Source organism: Talpa occidentalis, unplaced genomic scaffold (genome assembly GCF_014898055.3).
Source record: "Talpa occidentalis isolate TD23 unplaced genomic scaffold, MPIMG_talOcc4v2.1 talOcc4.7, whole genome shotgun sequence".
Lineage (NCBI taxonomy): Eukaryota > Metazoa > Chordata > Mammalia > Eulipotyphla > Talpidae > Talpa > Talpa occidentalis.
The window spans coordinates 136080843-136106977 of NW_023605083.1; the positions used below are offsets into that span (position 1 = coordinate 136080843).

At 72.8% G+C, this 26135-nt stretch overlaps 1 protein-coding gene across 1 annotated transcript; it reads right to left on the reverse strand.

Annotated features, from left to right (window-relative positions):
• Positions 1 to 157: 157 nt before the first annotated feature.
• On the reverse strand, positions 158 to 25051 carry CCDC57 (coiled-coil domain containing 57). The gene is made up of 17 exons (XM_054688627.1): positions 24648 to 25051; positions 23591 to 23699; positions 23242 to 23343; positions 22443 to 22600; positions 22299 to 22373; positions 21524 to 21724; positions 20957 to 21115; positions 19097 to 19259; positions 18747 to 18884; positions 15926 to 16102; positions 15497 to 15635; positions 14397 to 14500; positions 13924 to 14073; positions 11463 to 11823; positions 9187 to 9266; positions 8174 to 8309; positions 158 to 484 (listed from the first exon to the last, which is right to left on the reverse strand). Exons 1-17 carry the CDS (start codon positions 25049 to 25051, stop codon positions 282 to 284), a joined length of 2859 nt encoding a protein of 952 aa, XP_054544602.1. The 3' UTR covers positions 158 to 281.
• Between the last annotated feature and the right edge of the window lie 1084 nt (positions 25052 to 26135).

Below are 26135 nucleotides of genomic sequence, written 5' to 3' on the forward strand. Positions count from 1 at the left end.
CACCCCCGGGTGCCCGTCCAGGTGCCGGGGACCCCAAGGCTGTCCACGTGGCAGGGGGTGTTTTGACTGTGAGGCCCGTGGGAGGCGGCTCTGGTCTGGGGGCATCAACAGGCCACCCCTGCTGCTCCCGCCCGCCCCCCAGCTCCACCCTCACAGCTGTGACCCCGCGGCCGGCCCGCCGAGCGAGACAGCAGCCTGCAGGACGCCAGCTTTAATGGTCAGCGAGGAGGAGGCACTGGCTGCCCAGGAGCGGGGGCAGGGAGCGGGTTGGGCCGGCCAGGTCAGTCCTTCAAGTTGTAGTTCCGGATCCTGGGGGGCCGCTGGCAGTGCTGAGTTCTTGCTGGACGTGCCCCGGAGGTTCTGGCGGGCCTGGCCCGGGCCTGGGCCTCCACCTTCGTCCCTCTGATGGTGAAGGCCCCTCCAGGGCAGGCGGCGCTCCCAGCGGGGGGCTGTGGGGGGTCGGCCGCCGGAGGCACCTCGCACTCTGCCAAGTAAGAGATGAGAACAGGGTCTGTCTGGGCGAGAGGCTGCCCGGCTGCCCGGGGTGGCTTCCTGCCAGCGGGACCCGGACACGCATGCCTGCTCGCCTCTGGGAGCCCTGCCGGCCCGAGGGTCCCCCGAGTGTGGCCTCGGGATGGCCGTGGCTGTGCCGGGCGCTGGCTGGGTGTGGGCACAGGAAGTTGTGTGGGCACGTCTCCCAAGAGGCCCGCTGGCCTGGCCTCCCTGCGCTGGGCACTCAGGGCAGCTGGCCCGGAAGGCACTAGCTGCCCTCGTGGACATTTCATCATGGCTCCCGGAGGGCATTGGGGTGAATGGTCAGCGCTCGCCAGGCACCTCCTCTGGCCCAGCAGCCCCGACGCGCGTGGCCAGGCCCAGGCTGGAGCGGGAGCCGCCCAGGTCTCTGCGCGAGGGCTCAGCCGGCGGTTTCTTTATCCTTCGGACTTTACTGTTTCGCACACTTTTAAAACTAAGACCAGGGGCTCCCTGTGGGCCCGGGTCAGTCTCAGGCTGTCGCTGCCGCCGCCTGAGTCGGGTCCTGGCCGGGGAGTGACCCCCGTAGCGCAGCAGACCTCTCTTGTCTCCCGCTGCTCCCCTCAGCCGTGGGTTTGGGTGGATCCGCCTGCTCTGCTCCCCACTCTGTCTCTGGGGGGTCCTCTCACCGCCCTGCGCCTCTGCCCTGCACCCCAGCTATATGCAAAGATAATTAAATCTTAAGAAAAAAAAGTAAAACTAAAAATGTATTTTTTTTTTTTGTTAAAAAAAAAAAAGAACTTACTGCCAAGCTACTACAAGACGCAGACTCGGGAGCTGCAGCGGACGGTGCTGCTGGCAGGCCAGGCCTCGTGGACACGGGCAGCCCGGCTCCACGGCTCCACTGGGGCCCCGGCCTGGCCAGCGGGCAGGGCTGGCCAGGAGCCTGGCCTGTGCTCGAAGGGCACACAGGTGAGGTGCGGGGCCAGCCCCATCCTCCTTGGCGGCGTCCCCAAGGCTGCAACTAGAGGCCAAACACCCCCCTCTACTCCAGTGTCCTCGGGGCCTCTGGCCTCCCGTGGTCACCCTGATGCTCACCTCTGAGCGCAGGGTCCCTGGGCCCAGCCGCTCTCTCAGGGCAGCAATTGCCGTCCACTCCAGCCCGACCCCACGGCCTCGCACCGCATCTCTGCCCAGGTGGGCCGCCCGCCCCGCCGCCTCCTGGCCGGGCCTCTGCGCAATGGGCCATTTCCTTCCAGAAGCTTCCTCAGGCAGGGCCCTAGGGCGGAGGCGGCCCTGCTGGGTGCGTGACCTCAAAGGGCCCTCCCAGCCGCGCTGCCTGGGGCTGGCCGCACAGCCGTGGCCAGGAGCAGCTGCCCGCTCTCGGCCTCCTCTCACCAGACCTGTTGGGCCCGGCCTCCCTGGCCCTGCGCTCCCGGAAAGGGGCCCCGGCCAGGGCAGGTATGGCTCAGGGCCCAGGCCGGGCCAGGCTGGGGGGGCTCCCATCGGCTTCCTCTGGCACCACCCCGACCCCGGCAGCGACCCCGCGTGCCCTAGATCCCGCCTCGGAGCCCTCCTGATCGGTGGCCATCCCAGGGCACCCCCCAGCTGCCCCGGCAGCCAGCCCGAGGGCCCCTGCAGGGAGCCCTGCTGCCCCTTGTGTCCAGGGAGTGGACGGTCGAGCTAGACTCCACTTGGCTGGGGGCGGACAGGCAGTAAAGCCCAGGCCTGGCTTACTGTCCATTTGGTCCTGGGGCACAGAGGTGGCCCCACCCACCCCAGGCAGCTAGCCCCCCCACCCCACCTGCTCTTCCGACGGCACTTTTGGGGCCTCCGCTGACTCCGAGCTCACCCAAGTGCCCCCCGGGCTGCCCAGTGCAGTCCCTGCCGGCAAGGGAGTGACCGGGGGCTCTGGGGGGAGACCGAGCAGAGGCCACGCAGGTGGATGCACAGGCCTGGCCCCACAGGGCTCAGCTCTGCAGGCGCGGCTGGAGAAGCCGAGGGAGGGTGTTGGGCAGCAGGCATGTGGACGCCGGGGTGGCTGGGGAGGACGAGGAGACAGTGCCGGACGGAGGCTGGAGGGCAACAGCTGGGCACAGGAGTGGTTGAGGGGGGCCAGGCCCTGCCCCCACTTTGCATTGAGGGTAGAGGCCCAGAAGGGCAGGCAGGTTGGAAGGCAGAGTTGGTGCGGGTGGAGCTGACCTGTCCCGTCCACGGGGATCTAGGCCTACAGCCCGGACAACACCCAGCCCTGCGGGGACCCAAACATCTTGGGGTTCCTGGGGGCGGGGCTGCCCAGGGTGCCGGCCAGAGGGTTGGGAGCACCAAAGGGCAAGTGGGAGCCATGCTCCCCTTTCCATGGAGCCGGCCGGGGGGCAGCCACCACCGCGCTCAGGCCACAGGCCACTCTAGGACCAGGGCAGGCCCTGCCCTCGCTGCCTCCGCACGGCTCTGGCCTCCCCACCCCGGGGGCCCTGCGCTCACGGAGGAGCTCAGTAGCTGCGGGGAGGCAGCAGGAGACCCAGGATCGGGGACCAGAGGCCCCAGGCGCCCCCACCCCAATGGGGCCCAGGCCCAGGCTCCAGAATGAGCCACCGTGCAAGTCTGGTGAGTCCCAGGGCAGTGTGGGAAGGGGCTGGTCAGCGGGGGCCGGGTGGGGCGGATGCCCACAGCCCACTGGAAGGCCCAGTGAGGACCAAGGCGCGTCCAGGGCCCTGCCGGATTCCCAGCTCCCAAAAACAGGCCGTGACCCACCTTCCAGCAGAGCGCAGGCTGCTGGCTCACTCTGGGGGTGGCAAGCACGTGCCCCAGTGGACACAGGGACGTGACGGCCGCCCGCCTGCGGGCAGGAGCGAGGCACGCGTGCCCAGCTCCAGTGACGTGACCTGGCAGGAGTCCGGCGCGCAGAGGCGGCTCCAGCGCCGACCGGCACTCTGGCTGAAGCGGGGGCCCCTTTCTCTGGTGTGGTAAAGGCTGCATGTCGAGACCACACACGGTGCGTGGTGACCGATGGCCTGGCGGGCCGGCCCTGCCACCCTGGGACGCAGCCACCGGGCGAGGACCCCACGGCCCAGCCCCCGGCCTTCTGTGCTGGGGGTGCGAGCCGGCACGGCCCACGTGCCCTCCGGGGGCCGCAGCCCTCCTGGCGCGAGACAGCAGCGGGTGTCCAAGCTCTTCCGGCCGGCCGGCAAGGCCCAGGGTGCGGCGGCAGGCGGCTGCGGCACTCCAGACGGCCGCGTGCACGGTAATGAGCCCCAGGAGGCCCGAGGGCGCAGGGGAGAATGATTAGGAGGCCCGAGGGCTCAGGAGGCCCCAAGCATCCGCCGCGCAGGCCCGGGCCATGGCCGTGGGTCTCCCTCCTGCAGCCTGGGGACTGCGGGGCGGGGCGGGGCGGGGCCGGCCTCCCCCAGTGCTGTCCCCGGACCCTCACGGCTCTGATTTTTGAAACCCTGGGGTGTTTTTCTAGGGACTCTGGTTTCCCGTGCAGCTCCTCTGTGGTCAGGAAACAGCCACGTCGTTTGCTGTGGCCTGTCCTGCGGCCCAAGCCGTCCATCCTGTGGGACACGCTGGGCACCGGCAAGGCTGTGGCCCAGCGGCTGCCAGCATCCCTCCGGGGCTTGCCAACCCTCCTGCTGACCCGCTGGGCCTCCCCACAGGAGGGATCCTGAAGACACCCAGGCCTGGCCATATCCTCGTGTCTGGCCTCTAAGGGATGGTCTGACCCATCCTGTTGGTGTTGCTGCTGCCCAGGCTGGCCTTGCTGGGCCTCCGGCCGCCTGTCCGTGCCCACCAGCCCTGCGCCCGCCCCCCTGCCCCGCGGTGTCCAGCCGGCGCTCCGAGTCCATGTCCCCGCACTGTTGGCCAGGCTTGGCCTTGGAGAGCGGGGCCGTGGTTAGCCGCAGGCGCGCCTAGCTCCGCCAGCCTTCCGGAACAGCGCCCGTGGCCCGCAGCAGGCCCCAGAGCAGCCCCGCCCCACCCTCAGGCCGTTCTCCTGCCGCCAGCTGGACACCTGGCCTGTGGCCGCTGACCGGCAGGGCTGCTGGGGTGCTTCATTCTGGCAGGTGCGGCCTGGCGGACGGCCTTGTCCAGCTCTACTTCTGGACAGTCTCCTTATAGCTGACGAACCCCACGCAGCCCCTTCTGGGGTCCCCACACGAGGGGGCACGGGTGTCCAGCCACAAGGGCTGCCCCGCTGGTGGCCTGTGCCCTCCCCTGGGCAGCAGGGAGCTGGCCCCGCGGCCCTTCTGCTCGGGGAAGGGAATGTGAGTCTGAGTTGAGTCTTCATCAAATTTAGGGAAAAAGGACCATTAGCTCTTGACCTGCCCCCCACCACCCTCCGCCGGCCATGTCTCCGCCCGCGCCTCCGCCTCGGCGCTGCTCTTGGCAGCGAGCTCCCCCTCCCTCCGCGGGCGCCCCTCCCCGCCCCCCCATGTCTTCCTTAGACACAGGCCGCTGCGACCCCTGGTGTCTCGCTGGCCCCTCGTCTCCGCCCCTCTGGCCTGGTCCTCTCGGCTGGGGTGCCGGGGGTCAGCCGGCTTCCGCAGGGCCTGGCGCCTGCCCCGGAGACCCTCGTGAGGCCTCAGCGTGCAGAAGGGCTTGGCCTGGAGACAGCGCCGCTGGGACGGGGACTTCTCCAGGGTGACCCTGGGCCCCGGGCCTGTGGGACGCCCGGCCGGCGGTGGCCTCCTGGCCTTTCCTCCAGGACCGGTCTTGCCCCCGTGACTGCCCACTGCGCCTGCAGGGAGGCGGCACCGGGTCCTCCAACAGCAGCCGGAGCAGAGGCGCAGCCAGCCCGGGACCCCGGGCACGCGAGGGCGGGCGCAGCGCGGCCACGCAGACGGACGGGGTCGTCTGGACACAGCCTCGCCCTGAGCGTCACAACCGCCTCCAGGAGGACAGGGCGACCCAACCCGCCTCGCGGACGCCAGACAGGGCTGTGCTCCGGCCGGCAGCCACCGCAAGACACGGCTGTTGTCCGACGCAGCGGGTCTCGAGGGCCCCCCAGGCCGCCCCCGGAGTCTCCCCGCATCCCCTCCCCTTGCTGCCGCGAGCGCCCAGGGCTTCTGTGGAGCAGGGGCAGCGGTGGCTGCGGGAGGGCCGGAGGGGGCAGTGACCGGGAGCTCGGACGGGACGAGCCCCTCCAGGGGACAGTTGCCACCTCCCCCCCCCCACGTCTTTGCTGCCAAGGCCCGAGAGCTGGAGTGGGGCTGTGGGGGTGCTGGGGGGCCGGGAGGAAGGGGACGCGGGGGCAGGGCCGTCTGGAGACAGTGGCCACCCCCTGGGCCTTGGGGTCCCCGCCTACTGGCCCGGGGGGCCGCTGCGGAGCTGACGGGGTCTGACGGTGGAAGCCTGTGCTGGCTGCGTCTCGCCGTCTCACGTTGGAGGCTGCCGGGAGGCCGCCTTCCCCGCCGCCACCCAGAACAGGCACTGGGCGGGCCTCCCCGGGGGCGCAGCGGGTGAGCGCTGGGCTGTGAAGCTGCCCGCGGCCTCTGCGGCGCCGGTTCGATCCCCGGCTGCTCCCCGGCCACCGGAGGAGGGTCCCGCATGGCGCGCAGACCTCTCCTGCCGCCCGCTGCTCCCCTCAGCAGTGTACTTCGGTCCTTCTGCCTGCTCTGCTCCCCGCTCTGGCTCTGGTGGATCCTCTCACCCTCCCGCGCTTCTGGCCTGCACCCCAGTTCTTATATAAATAAATAAATAAATAAATCTTTAAAAAAGAAAAACAAGCACTGGGCACCCGTGAGAGTGAGGGGCCCCCGGGTACCCCGGGGTTTCACCAGGTACCCATTTTTGTGTCTGTGACCAAGAATGAGCTCCCAGCCAGTGGTCCTGGCGACGAACTGGCCCTGGCTATGAGGACGCTGCCCCGGCCACCCGGCGCCCCTCTGGCCCACACTTTTTCCAAGTTTTGAATTGGTTGCGAAATACCCTAATTAAAGGGCCGCCCTGGGGGCGCAGGGGGTTAAGATGCAGCCTATGAGGCTGTCCAGCCTCTGCAGCACGAGTTTGATCCCAGCCAGGGAGCTACCCACACGGCGCCGCAGACCCCTCCTGTCTCCCCGCTGCTCCCCTCAGCAGTGGGTCTCAGTGGAGCTGCCTGTTCTGCTCCCCACTCTGTCTCTTGTGACTCCTCTCACCCCCTCATCTCTGGTCTGCACCCCAGCTCTTGTATAAATAAATAAATAAATCGTTGGGGGAAAAAAATTCTAAATAAAGGCCAAGATTTCTAGTCCTCCTTGGAAAGTGGCCAGATGAGCAGGGCAGGAGGTGGCCCAGGCCTCAGGGTGGTGCAGGCAGTGGTCAGGCGACGGCCTGGAGCCGGTGCTCAGCCAGGGACGGCCCCGGGCAGCCAAAGGATCAAGGCCACAGCCCGCGGGCCACACGGGCCTGGCTGGCCTGTGGAGGGGCACGCTGGGGGGCAGGGCTGGGCAGGGGCAGGGCTGGGCAGAGGACACGAGGCCAGGCAGGCCGGGCAGGGGCACACGGACAGAGCACGGGGCTTCCACGCAGTGTCGTTGGCTGTCCAGGATGCCTCTAAAGGGAGGGCTCCTTCGGGATGACCAGCGTGTCCACCCGTTGCCCTGGGCTCAGCCTGGGTGGCACCGGCCTCCTGGCAGAGGTGCCTCGGCTGTCTCAGAGCCCGGCCGCCATACCCTCCCTGGGGCTTTCCAGCCGGAGCTTGGCCCGGCCTGACACCCTTCCCTCCTCCCTTGCCCTCCACTCCTGCTGGCCTCCCAGGGGCTCCCCACCGAGAGCGGGGTCCCCATTCAGAGGACCGGCCGCTAGCTGCCCTGGCAGGCGCCCCACACAGCACAGCCCGCAGAGCCTGGGTGCGCGCCCGCATCTGGGAGGCCCCTGCCCCGGCTGCACGCGAGAGGGACGCGCTCTCTGGCCGGGGGGCACGAGCGTGAGGCTCCCGGGCTTGGGGCGCCCGAGAGGCCCTCCTGGGGGCGGCAGAGGGGAGGGGCCGGTGCGGGGCTGGGCCGTGCAGCGGGAGGCGGCTCTCAGCGAAGCCCGGCTCCAGCCAGGCTCACCTCCAGCCGCACGGCGCCCCTGCCCCACTGGGCACCGCGCACCTGTGCGTCCCGCCACCTGCCTGCCCCAGGCCGCACCCCAACGAGCACAGACGCCAGGCGCTGGGGACACTGGTGCGGGGTCCGGCCGGCCGCCACCCTCAGTGCCGCTTCCCCCACTGGGCCGGGGCGGCCGACGGCCCCGCCGGGTTGCACAAGCCCCTGCCCAGGCGCATCTCAGAAACGCTCCGTCGGCGGCGCCCCCGCCCGCCCCGGCCCCGCACCCTCAGCCGGCCGCCGGAGCTGCGTCCTCCCCGTCAGGCCCGCGCTGGCCGCTGCGCCCCACGGAAGGCCCTGCTCTCTCCGGCCCTGTTTCCAGATAAAGCCTGCGGCGTCCAGTCAGCCGTGTGTTCCCGGGGGCAGGGCCGGAGCTGCAGGGCCAGGCTGCCCCCCAAATCCTCCTCTTCCCGCCCACCCCCCACCCGCCGTGACGCCAGGCGGGAGCAGATCGGGGAGGCTTAGAGATGAGAAGGGCTGACCCCCGGAGGCGGGCAGCTCCTGGCCCACACACACGTCCACTGAGCGCAGCGGCCACGGCCGGGTCACCTGCAGGTCACAGGGACACGGGCCCGGCGCACCCCGCGGGCTAAGCTCTCCAGCCCACGGGACCAAGCCGCGCCCACCCGCCCTACCTGCAGCCGCGTCCTCCTGGGAGGAGAGGCCGGGGGGGCTGGAGCCCAGGTCCAGTAACTTCCACGTGTCCTGGAGGGCACTGCCGGCCAGGGAGGGGGGCCTCCGGGTGTGGTGATCATGGTCCTCGGGGCGCCCCTGCTGGGTTGGGAGGTTGCGGGAGGCACCGGCCGCAGCGGGCAGTGAAGGGCCGGCAGGCAGCGAGGGGCGGGCGGGCGAGGCGGGTGGCTCAGAGGCCGCTGCCCTCTGAGCGTGGACAAGCCCAGCAGAGAACAAGGGCCCACGCCCCTGGGAGGGTGGGAAGGAGCTCCCAAGTGCGCCCCGGGGTCTCTGCCAGCCTGTCCCGCCCGTGGCACCCCCACCCCCCGCAGGCCCCCCCAGGCAGCGGCATGAGCACCGCCCCTCGTCCCCCCCAGCTGCGCCGTGGGCGCTGCCGCCCAGCCCTGGCCCCGCCGTCGCGCGCGTCCAGCCAGAGGCTCAGGCAGAAGGAAACGGCCGCTCTGCCGCGGCAGGAGGCCGAGCTCCGGGGCGGGGAGGAGACAATTCCACGCTTCTGGGGTTTGGGACGCCAGGGACTCGGCGGCTCCTGCCAGCAGCCGGCGCGGGGGGCTGGGGCCGCCCTTGGGCCCTCTGGTCCTGCAGCCGTGGGGACCCCCCCGCCCCGCTCCAGCTGCGCGTCTAAGTGACACGGATGCGCAGCCCAGACACGTGGCCCCGGATGCCCCCTCTCCGCCCGCTGCGGGGCCTCCTGCTGCTGGGCTCATGGTCTTCACCCCGAGGCGCCACCGTCCACGTCCTTCCAGACATGCAGAGGACCCGGCCCCGGCAAGGACGCGCCAGCTCTGTGGCCGCCCCGCAGGGGCCCCTGAGCAGGCCGAGGGGCCGGCGCCCTCCAGCCCCCGGGGAAAGGGCAAGCGCGGGGACGGTGCCGGGGGGGCGGTCGGCAGGGATGCCGGGATGCCCTGTGCTGGCTGCACTGAGGCCTGGGGGGACACAGCGTCCAGGGACATGTTACCTGAGAGGCGGGCGGGGGCCGTCCCTGGGGGGGGGCGCCATCGGGAGCCGCTGTGGGGGGCGAGGGGCGAGGCGGCGGCCCTGCAAGAAGACGAGGGCGGCTTCCGTGGGCGGCCCCCGTGGGCAGCCCGACCCTCCCCCGCAGCCCCCGTGCCCAGCCTCGGGCAGGCAGGCCGAGGACCCAGCCTGGACGTGAGGCCTCCTGGGTCTGCGCGGCGCCTGGCTCCAAAGCCGGCTCCGAAGCTGCACCGGGGTCCGCGAGTGGGGGCCGGGGTCACTACGCAGACGGGACCTCACGCGGGGTCCAGGGGTGCCCGCGGGGGCAGCCTGTGACCCTCTGCCCAGGACACACCCCAAAGACCTGAAGTTGGGGGTTCAAACCAAAGTCAGGACCCAAGCTTCCGTCGTCAGGACAGAGCCCGGCAGGGGCCTGCAGGGGGAGGGGCCTGACCCAGGGCGGCCGGAAGCCGGTGCCGCGGGGCCCGGCGCGGGTGTGCGAGCCTGGACTGAGGTGCGGTGGGAATGGAGGTGCCAGGGAGAGGCCCCTGGTTTGCTTTTAGAGCTGAACCGTGCCAAGGTCTGAGCAGAGTCGGCCGACCCAAGGTCCCCCACGTGGCCCCTCCGGGGTCGTTGCCTCGTGTCCACTTTATGGTGTGTGGTTGGCCGAGGAGATGGTCTCTGAGCTCAGGGCAGCGGCTGCGCCCCGGGGCCATTCCCGACAGCCCGCGGCGGGGGAGGGGCCGCTCTGAGCTGGCAGGCGCCTCGGGGTGGGTGGAGGCCTCACGTTGGAGGGGTGGGTGCAGCCTGGGCCCAGGGAAAGACCCGCAGCCTCGGGGAGGGCGGCCGGGAGGGAAGACTCGTGCCAAAGGGCCGCTGAGGATGCTCGCGCGCGTCAGGCGGCCACGGGCCCCGAGGCGACGGCCATGCAGGGCAGGGCAGGGCAGGACGCCGGGACCTGCGGGGAGAGGCCTCGTCCCGGGCCAGACCTGCAGACCTCAGAGCGTCTCCGGCGTGAGCAGCAGGGGCCAAGGTCACTGCGAGGCGGAGCCGCTGCCCGCCGGGGCCAGGGCGTGTGGAACTGCGGGCAGGAGCATGGCCGAGCCGACCCACCTAACCCCGCACCCCGCGCGTGCCGGGACAGACCGAGCCGGACGCCGACCGGTGCCGCTCTCACCGGGCCGTCTCTAGCCGAATCGGAGGCTCAGCAGGAAAATGACAAGAGACAGAACACGGACACCCAGACACGCTGCCGCCCGCGCACAGGAGGGGGTGGGGAGGGCGGCGGGGCGGTGCCCGCATCCTCTGTCCGAGGCTCGCTGCGGCGGCGCCCGGGGGCCCAGGGGTCCTGCTGGCCCACACCGGCCGCGGCGTGCCCCTGCAGACCGCGCGCCTGGGGCCATGGGGGCTGCGCCTCCCCCTTGATTTTGCCATAAACCTAAAACTGGCCCCACAAGGTCTTTAAAATTGTTAGTCACTCAAACCCTTAGAAACTGCCTTTGTCCCCCCGGGGGCCAGGGCCGGGGCGCAGCGCCGTGAAGCTGTCCGCAGCCTCCGCAGCACGAGTCCACCCCGGCCAGGGAGTGACCCCCGGGCGCAGCAGCCCTCTCCGGGCTCCCCGGCCCCCTCAGCAGTGGGTGGGTTTCAGTGGATCCGCCTGTTCTTTTTTTTTTTAAAGATTTATTTATTTATACAAGAACCGGGGCACAGTCAGAGGTGTGGGAGGGAGAGGACTCGCCAGAGCGGGGAGCAGAACAGGCAGACGACTGAAGACGCTGCTGAGGGGAGCCGCGGGCACGGCAGGAGGGGTCTGCGCGCCATGGGGGAATCCCCCTGGCTGGCCGGGAATCGAACCCGCCCTGCAGAACCCGGCTGCGGACGGCTCCACAGCGCTGCGCTCAACCCGCTGCGCCGCCGGGGAGGCCCGGATCGGCCTGTTCTGTTCCCCACTCTGTCTCTGGGGAGTCCTCACCCTCCCCGCCTGTGGCCTACACCCCAGTTTTACAAAGGAAAATAAATAAATAATTAAGTAAATAAAACCCAATCTTTAAGAAAGCCCTGCCTCTGGAGGGGGGAGGGCCGTGGGGGTGGGGCGGGGCCCACGGGCGGCTCAGAGCTCCAGCCAGACCAGGACAGGCCGCCAGGGCCACCTCACGCTGCGTGGGAAGGGAGGGTCCGGCAGGAAGTGACCCGCCTCAGGCCAAGCTGCTGAGGCCTCGGAGCTTGTCGCGTGACCCTATCGGGCGGGGCCCTGGGGCCGGGCTCCGGCAGGACAGCCACCCTGTCCAGGAGCCAGCGCCCAGGCTGGGGTCCGCGGCCTCCGGCCATCTGGGTGGCCGCCTGGGACACGCTGCCGCCTTGATCCCGCCACGGCACGGCCCGGGAACGCCGCCGCCCCCGCCAGGCCCAGCCCCAGAGGCCGGGGCACCTGCGGGCTCCCCACGGCGGCCAGGCAGGGCCCCGGGTGCAGGTCCTCACCCGCCGGGCGGCCCCGCTCCGCACGCAGCCGGTTGCCCAACTCCAGGAGCTGCTCCCTCTCCTGGCGCAGCCGCAGGATCTCCCTGGACGCCTCCTTCAGCTTCCGCTGCAGCTGCGGGATGGGCCGGGCAGGCCGTGTGGGCGCGGGGGGCCCCAGCAGGGCCTGTGAAGAGAGCACGGCGGGGGCCGGTGAGCCGGGGGTGGGGGGCAGCGCAGGCGGCCACGTGGGCCTCGACTCCCCGCCGCCCCAGCCGCGCCACCTGCACTGTGCCCGTGAAGGCAGCTGGGCAGCCCAGCTGCGCCCGAGAAGGCCCTTCCCATTCTGGCCTCTGGCGCCCCAGGACCGCGGGGGGACGGGTGGGGGGGCCGGCGCCTGCCTCCGCCTGGACCCGGCATGCTGGGCCCTCCCCCGCCCGGTGCCCCCGACTGTCTCTCCCGCTGCCTCTGGACACCCTCCACCCGCGGGCCACGGAGGCCCCCCGCCCGACTGCAGGGGCAGCGGAGGAGGCCGGGAGGCGGCCGAGGGCGCAGGGCTGTGTCCAGGCCGAGCAGAGGCCCCACGCGCCAGTGAGGAGGCGGCCCGCGGCCACCCGCGGCAGGCACCAGGGCCCCCGGAAGGCGGGTGCAGGAGGGGGCTGGGAGGGGGCAGGGGCTCCTCGAGTCCGGCCGGCGGCCGCTGGGGCGTGACCGGCTGACCCGTGGAGCGCCGCTCGGGCTCCTGGCCGCGGGAGCTGGCGCCAGAACGAGGAAGCGGCCGGTCTCGGCACAGCCTGTCCCGGCTCCCAGGCGTCCGGGCTGGCAGGCGCCCCTGCCCTCCGGGGCCTGCTGTTCTAGGTGGCCCGGGAGCCGGGGCAGCACGGTCCCTACGCGGGCCAGGCGGGGGGAGGGGGCGGGCGGGCCGCCAGCCAGCAGCGGGGCAGGCTCCCACAGGGGCCTGGGGGGGCTCCCGGGGCTGACCCCCCGCAGCCCGGTCATGGCCCCTGCTGCTCCACCTGGGGCCCCCAGGAGCACGGACGGGGGCTCCCAAGTCAGGAGCCTCAGAGCCCGCGGGGGCGGGAGCTCACCTCGAGGAAACCGCCTGCCTGGGCTGTGGGGGGGGGAGGGGGCACTGCCTGCCCTCCTGGCCCCTGTCGGGCCCGGGGCCCGGTGAGCAGGGCTGCGGCCAGGCCGCACTCTGGCCCCCTGGATGGCCCAGCGGGTGGGCTAGCAGCCTGCACCGGGTGTTCTCGGGACCAGCCCTGCCCCGGCCGGCTGCCTGGCAGCCCCGAGTCCCACTGCTGGAGGGCCCGGAGGGGCCAGTCCGCGAGACCTGGGCACCTGCTCCCAGGCGGCTGCGGAGCGGGGAGGTTGGGGGGGTGGGGGGGTGGGATGGGGGGGCGGGGGCACCCACGCCCACAAGGGCTCCAGGCCTGCGGACTCTGGTCCCTGCTCTGGCAGCCAACACTGCCCCCTGGTGGGCCTGGACGGCTCTGCCTGGTGGCGCGGGCCGCGGGGCCGAAGGCTGGTGTGGACACAGGGTTGGGCAGCTGTAGGAGGGCAGGGGACGCTGCTGGTCAGTCCACCCATCTGTCCACCACCTGCGAAGGGCCTGAGTGGGCCTGGGCTGGGCCGCAGACACGGGGCGCGGGTGTGCCCAGCCTGCACCGGTGAGCTGGGGCATGAGGCCCCGGACCACACTCTGACGCCGAATGCCCCCTCGAGGCCGCAGAGGCCCCCACGCGCCTGCCGCCCCCTTGTGCGTGCTCTGCTGTGCCTGCTGGCTCTGCCAGGGCCCGCGGCCCTTCACGTCCCCAGAGTGTCCCTTTGCTGAGGGTCAGGCCGCCCTCAGTTGCTGCTGCCACACGTCACGGACAGTCCGCTCTGCAGCTGCCCTTAGAAGCAAGGTCATGCCGGTGTGTGGGACAGAGGCCACCCCGCTCCCTCAGGTCTGGCCTGGCCTCCAGCTTGGTGGGCATGGGTGCCGCGACTGGCCAGTGGAGTCAGGCCTTGGCAGCCCCTGGCCACAGTGCCAGCTGCTCTCAAGCCACCGAGGACCTCACCAAACGGAGGCCCCGACGGGAGCCAGTGTCCATCGACACATGCCGTGGACTTGGCAGAGCCTGCCCAGTGCACGGTCAGGGACGCAGACACGTCCACGGGGCACAGGCCCTGAGCGGCCAGCTGGAGGGTCTTACGAGGAGCGGGGGGGGGCTGCCCCTCCCTGCTGCCCACCCAGTCCAGGCAGCGTCAGCGGCGAGACGGGGCAGGTGAGCGTGGCACCCACCTCTGTCCCAGGGGCCCCGCCGGCCGTGCCCAGGTGCCGCTGCAGCTCCGCCACCTGCTCCCGCAGCTCCATGACCTCCAGCTGTACCTGGTCCACCTCACGGGGCAGCTCCCGGCGCACGGCGCCCAGGTCCAGGGGCTCCCGCCGCACCTGCGGATGGTCAGCGGTGTCAGGGAGGGGGCGCGGGCTCAGAGGGCAGGAAGGCCGGGGGCAGGGGCTGGCGGGAGGGGCCGGAGCACGCTGGGCGGTCACGGGGAGCCCATGAGCTGGTGGGTGCACTGCCCGGGTCCGAGGGCACGGCTGCAGCCAGTGGGCGGCGGTCATCCCGGAAGGGAGCCAAGGGCCGGGGGCAAGGGCCTGCGTCTGGACTCAGGCCAGCCAGGGCCACGCCGAGTGCCGGGCATGCCTGGGCCCTGCCACCGCCGGCCCGCCCGGGAGTGCCCTCCGGCGGAGACCCGTGGGGGCGGCCATACCTGCTGCTGCAGCTGGACTAGCAGCCGGCTCAGGAGTCCCGCTCGGGCATCCAGCCGCCTGAGCGCCCGGCCCAGGGGTGCGGCACTGGCCGGCTCGGCTGCGCCTGCGGAGGGCGAGGCTGGGCTGAAGGGCACGGGTCAAGAGCTGCCCTCTCTGGGGGGGGACTTCATGCCCGCTGCATCCTGGGGGGAGGCCCGCAAGCCCCGGGCGCCACGTGGACACCAGGAGGACACCTCACCTCATCCCCGGGTGGCCACAGTTGCCCCCCAAAGCCCGAGCTCACAGGCCACACAACTGCAGCTGGGGGCGGGGCCCCGGGCAGGTCCCGGGAGCCCCAGGGGGAAGGGGCCGCACGTCTGGGAAACAGAACCCCCAGTTCAAACCCCAGCGTGGCGGGGTCTAAGCTGAGCTCTGGCCACCAGCCGAGGACACGGAGCAGCGGCTGGCAGCCGCTCCCGCGGGGAGCAGAGAAGGGGGCACCGCGCGCCGGGCCGGGAGGCACAGGCCATTGCCGGGAGGGTCTCTGCCCCGCCGCGCAGGAGCTCGTCCACGCCCCCCAGGGGCCCCGGGCAGGCGGGGTCGGGCCACGCGCTGCCTCCTGCCCACCACATGCAGCCAGGGCCGCAGACGCCAGGACAGGCCTGAGTTGGGGCCCCCGGGCAGGCGTCCCCTCCCCCCGCCAGACACATAGGGAGCGCCAGGCCAAGCCCCCGCCGGCCGCCGCCAGGGCCCTGCTGCCCGGGGGCTCCGGACACAGGCTCGTGTCCAGAGCAAAACGCCAGACGCCCAGGAGGGAAAGGCGAGCGATCCCCTCAGCACCGGCCCTTCGGAGGCCGTCCCGCCGCCCCCTGGCCCCACGCCGGCCTCCAGAGCCGCGGCCGGGCCGGCCCCAGACGGGGGTTCTGGGCAGCGAGACACCAGGAGCGGAGAAAGACAGTCCGGCCTCCACGCTTCACGGGGGATGCGAGCAGGACCGCCGCCCGCTGCAGGCAGCCCCCGCCCGGCCGCCCTGGCCCGCCCGGCGCCCGCTCCGAGCGGCAGCGAGGCTGGTCTGTGTGCCGCCTCCCGGCCAGGGCCGGGCCCACGGGACGAGTCTTACCCGCGGCGGCCGGCGGGGCGGGCGCGGGGGCAGGGCCAGCTGCGGGCGGGGACGTCTCCGCGGGGCCCAGCACGCGCCCCAGCTGCTCTTCCAGGCTCTTAAGTCGATGCTTCAGGCTTCGTATTTCTGCCGCAAGGGCCTGCGCGTGACCTGCCCAAAGCCCGGGGCTGCAGCGCGGGAGGGCCCGGCGCCGGCACCGCAGAGCTCGGCCGGGGAGCCCGGGCGCCCACCGCCGGCTCCTGAGCGTCACCCGCGCGTCTCCCGCTTCCCCCCACCTCCCGTGACAACCCCGCTGCGCTGCGGGGTGCTGACCCGGCGCTCAGCCCCTCCCCCCGCAGGGGTCGCCCGCCCCACTTCCAAACGCCTTATGGATGGGGCCGAGACGACCCCCAGGGCCGGAGTAGAGGCCGGCCCCGCCTCCCCCCTCACCGGCGGGGGTGCCGGGGGCCTCTGCGGGGGCAGGGCCTGGCCGCTCAGCGCCTCCATCTCCCGTCGCATCTGGGCCACGGCGCCCCGCAGACTCGCGTTCTGCTCCTGCAGCCGCTGGACCTCGCTGCTGGGCAGAGCGGCCGCCCCGGGGTCTCCGTCCTGGCGCCCGGGGAGCGCCTGTGGGGCGGGAGGAGGACGGGCCTGGCCGAGGCTGTGCGGGCCTGAGCTGCGCCAGCGCTGGCCCCTTCCCCGCAGGTCTCAGGAGGCAGGACGGCTGCGGCTCCGGGACCTCCTGTCCAGGCAAAGGCCGTCGGCCGCCGCAGTGGGGGCCGGGACAGAGACAGGCCGGGCAGGTGTGGGCGCGGGAGGGAGGCTGGAACCTTCCACTCCTCAAAGGTCATTGCGGCCGCTCACGGGGGACCCCAGGCTCTGGAAACAGCGGCCCACAGAGCCGCGTCTCACAGGGCACGACTCCCGGGAGCCAGAAGGTGGCCACACGCAAGCCCGCCAAGCCGCGGCCGGGGGCGGAGCACAGCGGCGGCTGCCACCACGGGGGGCGGGCGCTTCACGGCCGAGACCCGCGCTGCGGGCGAGCTGGACACTCACTCAAAGCCCAGCACCAGCAGGTCCAGAGGCCGCGGTGCCAGGCGCGCGGGGCAGGGAGCGCGTGCTAAGGGCTGGGGGCTTCTTTGTGGGGAGGCAGAGCAGTCCCCCCACCAGACGGCGCGGGGGCCGCAGCGAGTCGTTCCTAACCCTAAAACGGAGCCGCACCCCCGGAGGCTCGGGTGGACGGACAGTCGCCCTGAAACTGACGGGGCCCGTGCGTGGCAGCCGCGGGACCCCACTCTCCGCGCAGCAGACCCCTCCGGTCTCCCCGCTGCTCCCCTCGGCAGTGGATTCCAGCGGATGTGCCCGATGGGCTCCCCACTCTGTCTCTGGGGAGTCCTCTCACCCCTGCACCTCTGGCCCGCACCCCAGCTCCTCCCCACATTTGATGGCCCGCACGGGGACAGAGTATGGGTCGCAGGGCACGGAGCCCCCCTTATCCCTTCCCTCTCACCAGGTGACTGCGAGGCCCCCCGGAACAGTGGAGGTGCACCCCAACATTGCTGAGAGGCTCCAGGCGCCCTCAAAGATGCCACGGCCCGATCGGCGCAGAACTGCCTTTCCTCCCTCGGCGCCCCGGTGGCTGCTGCTGGCGGACGGCAGCTGAGGGGCCCGGCTCGCGCGCCCGAGGTCCTGGACGGCCCGGAGCTGGGCAGCGCGCCTCAGCCGGGCGGGGGGCCTCCGCTCTCCCCTTCACCTCTCCCTACTTGCTCCACGCAGCGACCCCGCCCCAGCCTCCGCTCCGCACCTGGCCGTGCGCCGGCCCAGCTGTCCACGCAGCCGACGGGGCAGCCGTGAGGGGGACGTCCGGGCCGGCAGCTGTCCTGCTCCGAGTCCGGTCTACTTGGCCCTTAGTTTGCGGGGGACGCCCAGGGCACAGGGCTGTCCCTTCTGCACCCTGCCTGGCGGCCTCGGCCCGGGGGCCCTGCGGGGCCAGGACCGCGGGACGGCCGTCTCTGCAGCAGGCCTTGCTCCCGGGCTGGGGGCTGAGACACCGGAGCAGACCACGCTCCAGACTCTGAGGCGCAGGCGTTTCGGGCCTGCCCGGCACGAGCAGAGGATCGGCCTGCACACGGCCCTCGGTCCCACCGGCCGCCAGATACCCGTCCCCAGGCCCCAGGCGCCGGCCTGCCATGGCCAGCAGGAGGCGCAGAGGAGGCCTCGGCAAGGAGCCGGCCAGCTGCCCGGCCCAGGCAGCCGGGGGCCGGGCAGGCGCGGGGCTGAGGCCCGGAGCGGAGGAGGCCCCCGCAAGGCCGTGGGCCCCGTGCTCCCCGGTCCCTGCGGCTGGGGCTTGCTCCGGCTGCCAGATGCGGCTTGGGACTCACTCTGCAACCGAGGCAGGCACGACCCCGGGTGCACCAGCGCCCTGGCTTTCCCACGCACAGGGCCAGCCGCAGCCCCCAGCCTGCTTGACCACCGACCTCCGGAGGGCCCGGGGCTTTCTCCCTGGGGCCATTCCAGACTGCAGGCCTCAGCTACCCACAGCTGCTGTCTTGAATTGGGCACGAAGGCCCCTCACGTGCAGGGGACATGCCCACCAGGCGCCCGTCCTGCCCAGGCCTCATGCCAGGCCTCACAGGGGCTCTGCCTGACCCGCAGGGCGCCCTCTAAGGCTCCACTCCCCCGCGCTGGCTAGAAGCTGCCAAACAGCCCTCCAGGCCCCGAGCCCCCGCCCCCCAGCATCCCCCAGCCCGAGTCGGGAGTGGGGAGTGGGGGGGGCCAGCACGCCCGACCCCACCTCACTAGGCCTGACCCCATCCCCACTGGCCTGGCCCCACCCCCCACACAGCTGGCGGGCGCCTCGAAGCTGGGAAGGTGAGTGGCCTCAGGAGTCCAGGGGCACGGCCCAGCGAGGGACACCCAGCCCCGCCTCCCAAAGCCCGGGCTTCCTGCGGAGTCTGAGGGACGCCTTGTTGGGTGAACGTGACTCTGGGGACACCTACGGGTGGGGCTGCTGCGGAACCCCAGGCTCACAGGGCATGGGGGGGCCCTTCTGGGCGCCGTGGGTGAGCAGGGGCACAGGCTGGGCAGGGGCCGCAGCGCCCTGACCTCCGCGGCCGGCCTGAGGCCCAGCATGTGGCAGACGTGGCTCCTCCCGGCCCAGCGCCACTCCCGTGGGTCTGCCTGGCGCTGCCCCACAGCCTCCTGGGCTTTCAGCAGCCGTGGGGCGGCGCGGCGGGCAGAGCTGGCGGGGGCTGAGGGCCTGCGGCCTGACCTGGGCCTCCCCAGCCTCAGGCAGCGGCCTGGGCGTCCGCAGCGCCTGCAGGGCCTGGTCCCGCTCCCGGGCCAAGTCCTTCAGCACCACCTCCTGGTCACGCAGCCGTCGCTCCGTCTCCTCCAGCTTGGCAGCCACCTGCGGACACCGGGACTCAGCTTCCGCGGGGCCGGGCCAGGCGGCTGCTGGCGGGCAGGCGGGGCGGGGTGGGGCGGGGTGGGGCGGGGTGGGGCGGGGTGGGGCCGGGTGGGCTTCTATCCGAGGCCGCAAAGCCCGCGACCTTGTGCTCGCAGCTGCAGGGCCGCCCGCCGGGAGCGAGCCCCGCAGGACACCCCGCCGCGGCCGCGCACCTGGTCCCTGGCCGCGCTCAGCGCCTGCACGAGGCCCTCCGCGCGCCGGTGCAGGTCCCGCTCGACGCCGTCGCAGCGCCGCTGCCAGTCCAGCTCCAGCTGCGCCTTGTCCCGCTGCAGGCTCTGCTCCCGGCCGGCCGCCAGGGCCAGCTGCTGCCCGTACCTGCGGCCGTTGAAGAGCTCAGGGGGCCCGAGGGGTGGGCGCCGGCTCGGCCCCCTCGACCCGCCCCAGCAAGGCCCGTGTCAGACGGCGCCGCCCCGCACCCCACGGACACCTGGAGCCGCCACAAGCCGGAAGACGCTGGAGCCGGCGGCGGTGGCCGAGGGGCCAGGCGGGCGCCGCTGCGTTTCAGGCCTGTGAGGAGCCGGCGGAGAGACCGCCCGAGGGCCAGCTGCGGGCCCACAGCCAGGCTCAGGCCAGCCGCGGGGAGCAGAGGCTGCGGCAGCTCCAGGGCCGCCCGCCCGGGGGACAGAAGCGTGGCGCCCGAGGGGGTCCGGGCCTCAGCAGGCCGCCGGGCAGCAAGGGGCCGCGGGGCCAGCGCAAGGGCGGCAGCGGGGGTGCAGCGGCGGAAGGACCAGCACCGCGTCGCGGCCGTCGCCCAGGCGCCCGGGGCAGCCACGAGGCCCGGGGACGCGGCCCGGGCAGGCGAGGGGTCTGGGCGGGAAGCAGGGCCGCGGTCGGCGCCCCCAAGGGCTGCAGAAGCCGCCTGAGGGACAGCGAGCGGCTGCCCCGCGGCCCAGCCCGGCTCTCTGGGGGCGGCGCGCCCACCGGGAGTCCCGGCCGCTCGCGGCTCTGGGACGGCGGGACCCGGCGCGGCGCTTGCGGGGGGGACTCGCTCACCGCGGACCTCGTAAGGGACAGGCACTGAAGGACGCGCGGCCTTCGTAGGGCCCCGCCAGGCGCGGAAGCTGGAAAAACAGCCGCCGACAGGGCGGGAAGGAAAGACAAATGGTCGACACGAATCTCACAGCAGCGGGAGGGTCAGGCCCGGCTCGCCCTCTAAGGCTGGGCCTGGTTTCCTGGCCCCGCGGGGCGGCGTGGACACGGGGGGCGGGGTGGACTCAGCAGCAGGAGGGACTCAGCAGCCTCCTCCACCCAGCCCATCTCCTCAGGACCCTCCGGCCAGGGGCGGCCGGCGGGGGGCAGGCGCACGCTGGGCACCTGTGAGGGCACCGGCAGGGCCACCCCGCCCAGTCCTCGGAGGACAGCGCCACAAGACGCGTCCCGCAGCCCGAAGCCAGCGGCCCAGAGAGCCGCCCCGCCCGGCCCCTGCGGACGGCGGCAGCAGCGCTGTCCTGGCAGCCCTGGGGAGACGCGTGGGCTGAGGGTGTCCAGTTGGGGCACAGCACTGAGGGGACGCTGCCGTTTCCCGGAGAGAGACCGGCCCAAGTCGCCGCCGGAAGCCCACCCTCGGCAGCCGCTGGAGAGCGACCAGTCGAAGCAAAGGACGTGCACAAGAACCGAGCAGGCGGACGGGCCGGGCCGCGCCCAAGAGCAAAGCCCCGAAGCTGCGTCTCCGGAAGGGCCGTACTGACCCGGCGCGCGGCCGCGGTGGGAGGAGAGGGCAGGGGCCGCTGGCCAGCATGCGGGTAGCACGACCCCACCAGGGAAAGGGTAGACCCCAGTTCATGCCAGCGACGTCCAGGCTCAGGTGAGAGGGACAAACCACCGACAGACCCACACCCACCGCTGGGAGTGTGGCGGCGGCAGGGCTCGGGGAGGGCCGGGGCGGGCACTGTCCCCGCATGTCCGTTCTGTGCCCACCATGGTTTGGAAAACACATGGTGCCAACCAGGCGAGGCGGCTGGGCAGCCGGGCCTGCTCCTCACAGGATGCTGGGCGGGGCCCGCACTGCCCACCTGGCCACGTCCTGCTGGCTCTGGGCCAGCTGCGCCCGGAGCGAGGCGGCCTCTTCCCGCAGTGCCTGCGCCTGCAGGTCCTTGGAGACCATCTCCTGGGACAGCTGGGCAACCTGGGCGTCCCAGCCGGACTTCAGTGCTGACGCGTCCTCACGGAGCCTGGACAGACGTGACGCGGCTCTCCTGGCTGCTGCATGCACGGCCCCCCACGCGTGCCCGCTGCTGACACCCACTCGGCTGCACCCCGGACGCCGCGCCCCGAGCCCCGCCATGCCCACACTGCTGCCCGACCCGCGGCTGGCCGGCCCCCCGGGACTCGCTGGAACACCACCCCCCGCCTGCACTGTCCGCAGTCTCCACCTAGACCCGGGGACACTGCTCATCCCCGAAAAAGGAGAGGAGCACGGGGTGTCTACCCCCACCCCCCGCCCCCGCCCCCGCCCCTTCCAGGGAAAGGAAGACACGAGGGCTGAGGGAAACCACTGGAGCGACGGGGGCCCCGCGGCGGCCAGGCCCCTATGGCCGGGACCAGGGGGGCGGGTGCAGGGGCCGGGCCCGGCCACTCACCGCTTGATGAGGGCGTCCTTCTCCCTGGCCGCGTCCGCCTGCCTCCCCGCCGCCCCGCGGAGCTGTGCCTCCAGGGCCTCGCACCGGGCCTGCAGCTCCCGGGCCCCGGCCTCCAGGGTCTGCAGCTGCTCAGCCTGGGCGCCCCTCGCCGCCGCCAGCGCCACGTCCCTCTCCCTGGCCAGACGGTCCAGCTCCTCATGCCTGAAACACAGCGGGGTCCTGCGCTGCCCCGGGCCCTGACCGCAGCCCCTGCAGGCGGCCCGGCCGCTGCTCCTGGGCGCCCGCGCGAAGGTCCACACCCCCGGACGCCGGCCAGCGGCCGCAGCGGCCGGGCACGGGGCCGCCCCAGGCAGGGGCCACAGACAGGTGCTGGCGCGGCCTTGCTGGGGAGGGGCGGCCGCAGGCAGCCTGGCAGCGGGAGGGCGCCTGGCGACACCAAGCGGGCGTTCTGCCACCCGCAGATGTCCATCTGGGCGGCGCGCGCACCCGCGCTCACCGCGACAACGGGCCAGAGCGCGACCCGTGTCTGTTTCTGGCTCCTGTGACCGCGCGAAACCCTCGACACCGAGGCCACCCACCTCGGGCCCACGCCCAGCGCAAGGGCAGCGGAGGGGCCCACCCCGTGGTCACCGGCCCACGCAGGCTGGGGCCGCAGGGGCCGCAGCGATGGCGAGGGGCTGCCGTGGGGGGCACCGCCAGCGCCTTGGCGGGAGCACGGGTCTCCCCATGGGGCTGAGGATGGAGCTGGCGGGGCCGGGCCCGCGCTGACACGCACCTGCTCCGGAGGGTCTCCTGCTCCCCTCTCGTGGCCAGCAGCAGGGCCTGGAGCCGCGCCTCCAAGTCTCTTATCCTGGAGAGAGCCAGCGTGAGTGGCCGACAGAGCCGGCCCAGCCCAAGGGCCCCGCACCAGGGTGCGCACCGGGTGTCCTTGGCGGCTGCCAGGTCCTGCAGGGCCTGCTCCCGGCGCCGCAGCTCCTGCTCCAGCTCGGCGCGCGCCCCCTCGGAGCCCCGTGCTGTCTCCGCAGCCCGCGCGCGCGCCTCCTCCAGTGCGGCCAGCTCCCGGCTCAGGGCCTTCACCTGCGGGGGCAGAGCCCGGCGGTGCTGTGCGTGCCGGAGGCCGCGCCAGGGCGCGGAGACCCCAGAGGGCCGAGACCCCCGCCACCCGCCCGCCTGCCGTGCCCCAGCGCCAAGGAGGGTGCAGGAGGGGCACATGAAGATGGAGGGCCTGGCCCTGCCGCCCCTCCCTGCCCGTCCCCTGTCCTCGTCCTAGGTCCCTGTGGGCCGCTCCCCGCAGGGCTGGGGCTGGGGGCTGTCAGGGGCCGGCCACAGGGCTGGTGCTCTGGGAAGCACAGCGTCTGGTGGGAAGAGTGGCCGCGAGGGCACCTGGGGCCTCAGGGCCTCTGGGTTGAGGCTGCAGGGCTCCCTGCACACCAGCAGCAGGCTGCACCCCGCCTGGGGACCATCAGCCCAGGCCAGCACCCCCGCCCTGTCCAGCTCTGTCACCCGCCCCCAGCGGGTCCTGGTCGAGGTGCTCCAGGTCGGGTGCCCAGAGGAGAGGCCACAGCCTCAGCCAGGAGCACCATCCCAGACCGGCGCGGCCCGCAAGGAGCTCTGGGAGCCTCTTAGGGGGGTGCCCTGGGCTCTCCTCCCCCGGGGGCGGGGCTGCCCCCCACCCTGCCCCGCGCCCCGCCCCACGTCCCGCCAGCGGCCCCGCCGACCTCGAGCTCGCGGGCCAGGACCTCGCCGCTCATGCTGCGCGCCTGCTGGCCGGCCTCGAGCTCCCGCCTCCGCAGCTCGGCCTCGAACTCCTGCAGCAGCTCCTGGACAGAGAGGCCCGGGGGAGGGCTGGGCCGGGCGGTCCCCACTCTCGCCTCAGGTGCCCTTCCAACCCAACTCCGCAGGGTCGGCCCGCGCCCCCGCCCCGCGTGTCCACCGGCCGCGGTCCGTGCTTCCCGCGGTCGGCTACGGGCAGCCCCGGAGGCTCCTGCCCGCGGCCCGACCCAGCCCCTGCGCCCGCCTGCCCCACCGTCCTCCAGAGACAATCCCCGGGAACCGCTGTCCTCGCACCTGCCTCTGCAGCGCCAGGTCGCCGTCCAGCGCCTCCAGCCGCCTCTCCAGCCGCCGCCGCAGGTCCTCGCACCGCGCCCGCTGCTGCGCCAGCTCCCCGGCCCCGGCGCTGCCCGGCACGCGCGTGAGAAGCCGCCCCGCCCGGCCAGGGGGCCCGCCACGGCTGCGCGCCGGGGGCCGGCAAGGGGGGGCCGCGAGGGGGCGGGAACGACCCGCCCGGTGGTGGGGACCTGGCACCGCGGACCAGGACACCCCGCGTCCCCCGCCAGCCCCGAGGGACGGCCGAGCGCGGCGCTCAGGGACCCAGCGGAGGCGGGTCTGGGGGGAGGACGGGGAAGACCCCGCACGCCAGGCGGCCGGCCCGGGCCCTTCCCACTAGGGGCTTCAGCCCATGGCGGCTCGGGAGCTCCCGGCCTGCCACACCCCTGCAGAGAGGACCCTGCGAGGACGGTGGGCACCAGGCCTGTGCCAGGACCCTGGCGGTGTGCCTCACCCGGCCCCTGCACGCGCCCGCCCCACCCCTGCACACGCCCTGCCTCACCCCTGCACACCCCACCCCTGCACACACCCGCCCCACCCCTGGATACCCCGCACCCCACCCCTGCACGCATGCCACACCCCTGCACACCCACACCCCACCCCTGCATGTACACGCCGCGTCTCACCCCGCACACACACCCCGCACCCTGGAGACGCAGCCAGATGCGCAGGCCCAGGAAGACGCGCTGGTGTCGGGCGGCCGTGGGAGCTGGGGCGTCTCATTCTCACGCTTACCAAAGTCACCCCGCGGAGGGGTCCTGCGTCCCAAGGCCCAGCACACACCCTCACAGCAGAGCAGGTGCTCAGAGGGTCGGCCTCAGGCCGGCTCCCTTAACACACACGCCACGACATTAGCGTGCTGGCGGGCTCAGGCGCGACTTGCTGACACCCACCACTCACAGAAAAAGCGCAGCTATTCAGGCCCATCTCCGACGTATCGGAACCCAGAGAAAGGCTGCGTCTCGCGGCGCTCACCCCTTGCGCTGGGGGCGCTGACGTGCCCGCCCGGCGGCCTCACCTGTGCAGCCTGTCCAGGTCCAGCTGGTGCTTCTGCCAGGTCAGCCGCTGCTGCCGCTGCAGGGCCTCCGTGCGCTGAGCCTCGCGGGCCAGCGCCTGCTGCAGCTTGGCCACCTGGACCCTGAGCTCGCTCAGCTCCGCCTGCCGCGCCTCCTCCAGGGCACGCGCGCGGGCGACGGCGGCGTCACGGAGCTCCAGCTCGCGGTCCCGCTCCTCCAGGAGCCGCAGGTTGTAGATGAAGTCCTCCTGCAGGGCCCGCAGCTGGCCCCGCGCCTCCTGCAGCTGGGCCTGCGCGTCCCGCAGGGCGGCCTCCTGCAGCTGGGCCTGCGAGTCCCGCAGCGCCCGCCACTCCTCCTCCTTGCGCGCCAGCAGCTCGCTCAGCGGGGGCTGCGAGGGCGGCGGCATGGCGGCAGCTGCGGCAGAAGAGGGCAGGAGCTGGGCTCACCCCTGGTCGACGCCGTCCTGGCCAGCAGGTCCTGGGACGCCCCCGACCGCCCGCACACCTGTGCCGCCACCGGCAGGTTAACCTGGCTCCACGCCGGTGCCCGGGGAGCCAGACGCCTTGGGCACCTGCACCCGTCCCTGCGCCGCCCCCTGCAGAGCGTGTCCCCCGGTTTTAGCTCGAGATGACGTGACCCGCGGCAGGGACGGTGACACGTCCAGCCCCTCGGCCCTCGGGTATGCCCACGCCGCCCCCCGGCCCGGCAGGCCCTCCCTCCACCCGGCAGCAGCTGTCAGGGGCTGTCCCAGAACAGCAGGGATGGCCTCGGGGGCAGGAGAGGGCGCAGGCGGCAGCGCCCACGCCCTGCGTTCTGGAGAGCGGGGAGGCCCAGCCTCGACCCGAGCTGCCCACAGCCGGGGGACAGGCCCGCCTGGGGGCTTCCTTTGTTGTTCATCTCCAGCCCGTCGTGACTTACGCTTTCGGGAAACAAACTGCCAGGGGAGAGCAGCGTGGGGGGGACACAAGCCCGGCCTTTAAGTTATTAGACTCAACAGCGTGAGGCTGCTCTGTCAACTGAGCGTCCGAAACACCCGTGTGCACAGGGGCTGGCCCCCCCGTCGGGCACCCTGCCTGGCAGAGGGTGGGGCAGCGGCTGGACTGGGCAGTGCAGCCACCACCTCCCCACCAAGCAGGTGGGGGCCTGCCCCGGCGGGTACTCCTAGGAGCAGTAGGTCTGGGGTCCCACAGAGACACAGCACGTGGGGTGTGTGTCACCCCAAAGCACCCAAATGTCAGAATCCTACAACGTGGGTTTTTCTCTACTTTTTAAAAAAGATTTATTTATTTATGATTCAAGAGCTGGGGTGCAGGCCAGAGGTGCCGGGGGTGAGAGGACGCCCCAGAGACAGAGTGGGGAGCAGAACAGGCGGATCCACTGAAACCCACTGCTGAGGGGAGCAGCGGGGAGACAGGAGACGTCTGCTGGGCTCTGGGGGTCACTCCCTGGCCAAATGAGACTCAGGCCGCGGTGGCTGGCGACAGCCTCAC